Source organism: Ictalurus furcatus, chromosome 11 (genome assembly GCF_023375685.1).
Source record: "Ictalurus furcatus strain D&B chromosome 11, Billie_1.0, whole genome shotgun sequence".
NCBI lineage: Eukaryota > Metazoa > Chordata > Actinopteri > Siluriformes > Ictaluridae > Ictalurus > Ictalurus furcatus.
Genome location: NC_071265.1, coordinates 26,239,088 through 26,247,597, shown reverse-complemented (window position 1 = coordinate 26,247,597; position 8,510 = coordinate 26,239,088). Strand labels below are relative to the sequence as shown.

At 39.5% G+C, this 8,510-nt stretch overlaps 1 protein-coding gene across 3 annotated transcripts in view; it reads left to right on the top strand.

Annotated features, from left to right (window-relative positions):
- Window positions 1-1,321: 1,321 nt before the first annotated feature.
- The window catches only part of rab6ba (RAB6B, member RAS oncogene family a), an 89,130-nt gene continuing 81,941 nt past the window's right edge, over window positions 1,322-8,510 (top strand). The window contains exon 1 of one of the 3 annotated variants that reach the window (XM_053637080.1): window positions 1,322-2,379. In XM_053637080.1, the coding sequence (XP_053493055.1) occupies window positions 2,310-2,379 (70 nt within the window). In that variant the 5' untranslated portion in view covers window positions 1,322-2,309. The remainder of the gene's footprint in view (window positions 2,380-8,510) is intronic. The other 2 variants (XM_053637081.1, XM_053637079.1) reach the window with 2 other exon arrangements.

Genomic DNA, 8,510 nt, shown 5'->3' with positions numbered 1-8,510 from the left:
GGTGTAAGAGCCAAAGTTTTTTGTTTTGTTTTTTTAAAGATAAAATGGGGTTGGCATTTTAGGGGTTAGTTACGTGTTCACGGAAGAGGTGGGTCTTTAGCTGTTTTTTGAAGATAGTGACAGATTCTGCGGTCCGGATTGAGGTTGGAAGTTCATTCCACCACTGAAGGACAGTTAGTTTGAAGGTTCTGGAAAGGGGCCTTGAGCCACGCTGAGCAGGCACTATTAAGCGTCGGTCGTTAACCGATCGCAGATGAGGGAACGTAAGCCTTCAGGAGAGTGTTGGGTGTTGTTCCTGACAAGGTCTTGTATGTGAGCATCAAGGCCTTGAATTTGATGCGGGCGGCTACAGGAAGCCAGTGGAGGGAGATGAAGAGGGGTGTGACGTGGGTTCTCTTGGGCTGGTTGAAGATGAGGTGTGCTACTGCATTCCGAATCCTATGAAGGGATTTGATGGAGCTGGCTTGGAGACCTGAGAGTAGTGTGTTGCAGTAGTCCAGTCAGTTTTGACTGGACTACTGACAATGACAAGAGCCTGGACTAGTAGCTGTGTAGCCTGTTCAGTGAGACAGGGTCTGATTTTCTTGATGTTATACAGAATGAACCTACAATGCCTTGTACCTGATGCACTCTGGGTTAGGTTCCAGGTTCCCCGTGACCCTGAAAGATAAGCGGTAGAGAAAATGGATGAATGGATGGATGGATGGATGGAACCTCTTATTTATTGCCCTGATGGTGGAAATGGACATTTTCAATGCTTGTGCTATTGTCTTATAGCCACTTCCCATTTTTTTGAAGCTCAACAACCTTTTGCTACACATCACAGCTATATTCTTTGGTCTTACCCGTTGCTATGAATAACTAATATTGCGTTACCTCATATTTATATACCTGTTCCTAGTCACCCAGGTGTACTAAAAAATGTAAAATATCAATGGGAATATACTTCAAATATATTTGTCTCATATGAATTCATAGGGGTGCCAATAATTGTTGCACACCTACATTTAATAAAGATTTTGGTTTTGATAAACCCGTGTTGTGTTTGCAATTGTTCGATATCCATGAGAGCAGAGTATTTATTTTTGTGAATTTTTTTTTAAACAAAAGATCAAATGGTTCAACAATAAAGTCAATCTTTGCTCATATTTACCAAGGGTGCCAATAGTAGTGGAGGGCACTGTAGAAGCAAATTCAAATGTAATTACATAGAGGTTTCTGAAAGTTACAAAATGAAGTTACATTCACAATAATGTCACACATTTTAAACTTTTCTTGTTGTTTATCAATATCAAATGGCCCTTCAGAACTGATCATTAATTACTTGGTCGCAAACAAAAAATAATGAGGAAATATTTGTATTATTAATTTTTTTAGTTTATTATTATTATTATTATTATTATTATTATTATTATTATTATTAAATAATTTAAAATTCATTTTCAGTCAAACAGCAGTGCAGTACTTATTTATGCAGGTCAATATGAAAGTTCGATATTACAAATAAGATGTTTACAGATTTCATACTGTTTTTACTTTTGTGAGATTCATGAACAATAACAGTAATTAACAGTAATGATGGGAAAATGTATTTAACAGACAATCATACGAAGATCTTCAACGGTATAAACAGTATGAACATTTGTTTTTGTTATTTAATATATTTCCAGATAGATATCCACTTTTTTACACACATAATGTCATTTACTTGGTACCTAGAAATATGAATTAAAAAAAGTATGTATTCAAGCATGAAATATATGGTTTTGGTTTTTTTTTTTTTTAAAAAAAAAACCCTATACTGATAGTGAAAATTTTTTGCATGTTATATATGAATAAGAAAGCAACCTTTAAGCTAACTTGTGTGGGATGTAAAAAACAAACAAACAAACAAACAAACAAAAAAAGCTCGAATATAATTCATTTATAATCGATAAATAATCAATCCTACAATTATTTTGTTATTAAAAAAATAAAAAATAAATAAAAACAAATAAAAAATTAAAGTCTTACCGGGGTTCCAGCATGACGTTATGCATAGATAGAGGGCGGGGCCTCTTGAAGACTGCGCATGCGCAGCAGCTGTGACTCTACCAGGCAGTCCGGTGCAGCATCGCAGGAGCACCGTTAGTACAGACAGCACTCTGAGCACAGGAGGCTGTAATCAGTGGAAACACACACACACACACACACACACACACGCGCGCGCACACACACACACTCTCTCTCTCGCTCTCTCTCTGTCTCTCTCTCTCTCTCTCTCACACACACACACACAACAAAAAAACAACAACAATATATATAAAACCATGTCTGTGGCCAACGACTTCGGGAACCCTTTAAGGAAATTCAAGCTGGTCTTTCTTGGAGAGCAAAGCGGTGAGTGTCAGTTTGGAACAAGTTGTTTTGCATGTGATGGTTCAGTATGTTACACACTGCACCTCTGTAACTAAATAAGTTTCCCTTTATTACAGTTGAAGACGTGAAACCTTGATTTTTGGATGTCTTAAAAATGTTTATATGTTTAATGATTTAAAGTTATTTGATGATGTTTATTGATATGTATACCTGACTGGCAGTTTTACTGCTGCAGTATAAATAATGTACAGATGATGAAAACATCTGTCTGACAGAATGTCTGACATTTTCCTCTGATGCCTTCTATGGTACTGCTGCTGCATTTGGTGTAGGATGAATGTGTAAATAAATATATAAATAATAGAGATACTGAGACACACCCAGAGTGTTGGTGGCTGATCTGAACTTGAGTAGCTGTATCGTTTAGGATGGTTCATAGTGACATCATTAGCCTTGTCTCTAATACTGGTGATGGGGTTGACTATGTCACCATGTCACCATGTCAAATTGGTCGTTTGCATCCCAAAAGGTTCTCATGGATGACCGGCAGAACTTGGCGATGGTGTCTAGACAAATAAGCATTTATCAGTATACAGAGCAGTTTGGCTGTATATTGAATGAATCAGCTATACAGAGCCGTGCCTTGGTCTTATTCAGATGAGTGGACTGAAGATTGGTTGTATGCCTCACCAGAGATTGAGATTTGCATCCAGTGGAATAATGTTGCCATGGATTCACTCTGGGGAATGTCATCTCGCCTCCGTTTGGTCTTCACTGTCTTGAGGAACAATGAGGAGTAAAGCTAAAGCTGTGATCAACATTAGACGTGGCTTCTTCTGCGGGTCACTTGGATTTGTACAGCCACGGATGTACAAATGTGTGCTAACCAATAAACCATTTCTTGCTCTAAGCCCTCTGACACTTTGGTGCATCTAAAAAGTCTCCTGGTGATGGATTTCTCGGCAGTAACGTGGCTCTTGAAGGAATCTCCTTTCAACTGTGACATATAATATTATGGGTCATATTAGAGTACGGCATTGGTTTTGTTACATGGTTTATGTCTCTGGACTGGTTTTGGGAACATAAAACACCAAAGGGAAGCATACTGCAGTTCACTCTTTAATCAGATTATTTGGGAATTATTTTAATGCCAAAATGTGGATTGAATTTTATCTGTGTGGAAAAAAAAAAAAATCTGATTAAAACCATCTGAAAGATTGCAAAATGTATTTTTCTTCTATTCAACGTGCTCTTCATTGAATAAAGACATGTTGCAGTAAATACGGCAGTAGTTGCAATTATGACGTTCTGACTAACTATTATTTGTCATGCACATAATCGCAATTCATATTAATGTGTAATTGTCTTTTCTCTTGACTTCATGCCACTTAAATGCACAACAGAAATACTCAAATAAGTTACCGGAGGATGAATTATTGGCATCTATTGTAAAAATGGGTTAAAAGCATATGATAAAATACATTAAAGGTTAGAGCACTTAATGTCACACTGAAAATATGACGGAGATCGAATCCTTAATTGATCCACCCTTAATAAAATTTATTTGAATAAAAGAGAAAACTTACTTATTTAACAAAGCCACATGAATCACAATTATGGGAACAACTACATTTAGTAGCACAACACAACACCACACAGCACAACAGTATTGAGTCTTCTCCTGTAATGCTTGGTGAGTTTGGAGAGTACAAGCGAGCACTCCTCTATGCACAATCTCCAAATCCTCATCAGCTCATTTCACTGGTTTTCAATGGAGTTTTGTTCAGGTGACTGAGTCTGTGGTCAGGGAACCATTTTGGATGTATGTTTTGGAGCATTGTCCTGCTGGAAGATCAGAGTACGACCCAGGTGTAGCTTCTTGCAGCCTAGGGATGTCACGATACCAGAAATCTAGTAGTCCGTACTGATACCACCAAAAGTACACGATACTCGATACCAAAGTCGATACCACTGTGTGGTATAAAAATAAAATGTAAAAAATAAAATAAAAAAACTCTCCTGGAGGACATCCTCCTCTGGCTGATACTGGCATAGAGAGCGACCGGGAGGGGGGGGGGGGGTATTTTAGTTATCAAACACTGTCTGACAATAAGTCTCCGGAGGTGCACTCCTAAACGCGCACGCACACACACACACACACCTTATACTCTGAATGCAAGCATTAGTTTAAATTGACTGATATGGTGGCAGGCCAAAAAGATTTATTAAAAGCATGAACATGTGAATAATTATTAGTGACATTAGGCTACATTTAGCTGACAGGACCCGGGCTGAATGGCGATGCATGGTGGAACATTCAGAGGTAGTTTATAACATCGCAATGCGTTAGCGTCGTTAACAAATAACAGGCTATCGCAAACATTACATGCAGCATAACGTTAGCTGGTTTCACGGCAACAATGCCAGCTGCCTCAAACAAATATACTATAGGGCGTGTGTTTCAGGTGCTTCGCCAAATTCCAGGTGTTTCCTCGCTTTGTTTGAAATGAACGATAGCATCGGTTGCACACCGGAAACCGATACTAGCTTTCCTCTCAACGAGTCGGGGCGGAGCTAAACTTGTTAAGCTAAGCTAATCTTCTGTAGTTTATCCCGTGTGCTTGTAGGCGTTCCTCTTCTTCACCACTTGTGGACCGACTAAAACACTTGCGCGTATTTGCTGCCCCCATCAGGTCCGGAAGAATCGCAACCTCTGTACTTTCGGTACCTTTGTTACAAACGGTTACTAATGCTACTGCAGAAAAACAAGTACCGCCACGTTTTAAGAATGTTGCTACCGACTTGGTACCGAAGCATCGGTTCTCGTGACATCCCTAATGCAGACGCAGCCAGAAATCTCATGGTACTTCATGGAGTCCATCATGCCGTGATCCTAATGAGGTTCGCAGGTCTTTGGGGGAAAAACAGCTTTGCAACATCACAGATCTTTCACCATACTTAACAGTGGGAAGTGGGTTCTTATATATATATATATATATATAATCCTTCTTTTTATGCCAAACCCAGCTTGAGTTTTTGTTGCCAAAAAGCACTGTGTTATTAGATGAAAGGAATTGATTTCTGCTGGCACACCTTCCAAATAGTTGGCATGCAGGAGGCATCTAATTGTGGATTTTTGAGAGGTGGTGACCCCAAAACGATGCCATCTTCTGCAAATCTCCAGCAGTGATGCTTGGAGAAGTTCTTACCTCTTTAACCATCCTCCTCCTGTGTGTAGGTAAAATGCACTTCCAGGCAGGTCAATTACAGCTTCAGTTGCGTTCAATTTCTTAATTATTGCCATAACAGTGGATAAATCCAGTGTCTGATTTATCAACTTTTGTCTCAAATCGTTTGTTTATTCTCTGATTTTCCCCATGTTGATGTATGAATAAAGGCAATTTGGCCTCTGTCACCCAGAGGTAACAGAGGTGAAACAGGTAACAGAGGTGAACAGGTAACAGAGGTGAAACAGGTAGTCATGAATGACCATTTAAGAGTTCCTAAATCATGGATGAATTTAAAGAAAATTTTACTTTAGATACCATTTTGATCCAGAAGTTCTATCAGTGCCCATAATTGTGACATAGTTTTATTAATTTGTAATGTGTAATTAATAATTGTAGTTAGGCGATTATGTAGAAATTGTAGCAAGCCTAAATTGTAAAATGGTAAAAAAAAAAAAATCATCCCGTCCACGATTTCGCAGAGGTTTTTATTTTGTGATTGTTGTGGCCAAAAATGCAAAGAAGAGTTTTTGTGGAAAAAGACTTGAATTGGCGAAAATACAATGGCACAGAATTGTTTTGCACGGTGATGTTTGTTGGAAAATGAGACCTTTAAGCTGTACTCATGCACGTGAATCAAAGAGGGCTTTGGCTGAATGCGCGTTGTGATGACGTCGCATGGCACGTTATGATGATGTCACATGACACATCTCGGCTCAAATCTGCAGAAAATCTGTGGTAATTTTGAAACGTTCCTTGATTTTGCATTCTCTTCTGCGATCGCAAAATCGCTAAATCTTGGAGGGACTGAAGAATAGCTTACTGTTAGTTTAATGTCCTGTTGTGTTGCTGGTCTAAACTTACGTCATGACAGCATCTCACTGCAAGACCTATGAACTAAAGTGTTTTCAGTTCCATGAAGGACAGGTTTTTGCTCTGTTGTGTTACCTTGAATGAATTTCTGCCATTAGACTTAGATGCTTAGTCAATAACCTCTGCAACAGATCTCTTTGTAATAGCTGGTGAAGCAGCAACGCCACACAATTTTGTTCTCACAGTTTGAGACATTGTATTGATTTTTGATGCAAGCCTGTGTTTTGCGTCAATCCACAATCACGCTGAAAGAGCACCTCTGAAAAACGGTAAGGAAAATCCTTTGTGAACGTACTTTAATGGATAACGAGACGTAAGTGAGGGCATGTTAGACTCTGATGAAGGAGATTAAACAGGCTTTGCTGTCAGTGTTCTTAGTGAAGGTTATCTTTGTTATTCTTGATTTCTCTCATAATGCATCCTTTAAGTATTTGCTGATTTGTGCAGTATGCTGTTTATCTTGGCATGTTCCCAGTATCACACAGCTCATACTGCCTCTTTTGACTTGTCTGCTAAATTGAGTGCCAATGCACATTTTCCTCGATTAGTAGCAGTGATACTTAGGAATATAAACAAGTCTTTCAGCTTTTTTGATAGACCAGTCCCAAGGGATAATTAAGAGAAAGTAATCTATAGGATAGCATGACTGGAGAGGGAGGCAGATAAGGGATTTAAGGATGAGAAAGAAGAGAGGAAAGTGACCAGTGAGAATCCATTGGGCGGAGAGGAAAGAGGCTCATAGTACATGTGGTGGGAGATTAGAAGACTCTTCAGAAGGAGCTGCCCAAGCAGCTCAACCCTGCTTATTTGTAATTCTGGAAACGAGATGGTGCTCTGAATTAAGCATTTCAACAGAGGGCTTGATGAGACTGAGACAGTCTCCTGATCGCCCATTAGTCTGGGTGAGATAACGGTACTGTGGTCCGTTATCATGCTTTGGCACACCAGGCTGCCTCAGGGACTTTCTCTTTCCTCCTTCTGTGTTTAGCTGATGCTGGGCAGACTAGCCAGTAACAAACTTTGATTTGTTGGCATGCTGGTGGCCAGACAGCCGTGAATCCCACCTGGTCATATGCCATCATTTATTATCACTAGTGATGGTGGTGATGCATGAAAAGCACAGCAAGCACACAACATGTTCCAGTCCACAGAGTTCTGACATTCTAGGATCCTGTATCCTGGACTTCTGATCACAACCACCTGGTCCCAGTCAGTACAATCCCTAAAAATGGCTCAGACTTCCGGTATATCTTTGCGAAGTCTTGCCCCTAACATCGAGTCTTTTGTTTGTGTGCACACTTTTCCACTGTTGATCGTTTCTGTTTTGTTTAGACCTTTCTGCTGATCACCTGATACTTTCCCCAGCTTTTCAGTACGTTTACATGGACAACAATAATCCCATATTAACCCAATTAAGACAATACTCTGATTAAGAAACTAGCATGTATACAGCGATTATTGATGACATTAATCCAGCTAAAGTCATACTCGAAGTAAACACAAATGGAATTAAGACGTGTGGAGTATTCCTATATTAGTCGCATTATGGAAGTGCATTACAGACACGTACACACCTTAATCACACTATTAACGTCGTGTGGGAGTTTTCACCGCATTTTGTGACAGGACACGTACACACACGGCAGCGCTCAACCGTTTGACGGCAAACAAGAGAACACGGCTGCGTCCAAAACTGCGTCCTTAACTACTATATAGTAGGTGAAATACATGTATTTCTATATAATATATAGTAGGTAAGAACGCGGTTTCGGACGCAGCCCGTGTCTTCAAGCAGTCGTCTATTTACACGTATAACATGATAAATAATTAACTGCACTTGAAGCTTTCGTAAAATTAAAAATGAAACACCCCAAACTGTATACGGTACCATAACGAAGACGAACTGTATGTCGATACGTGAAATTCTGGAGGGAACGTCGGACGGTGTGGCGTGGGGACGTAATGACGTGTGCCGTTAATCGATCTATGTTCTATAACATGTAAAACGGGAACGTGAAAGGAGTATTCTAAAAGCATCTCATGTAAACACCT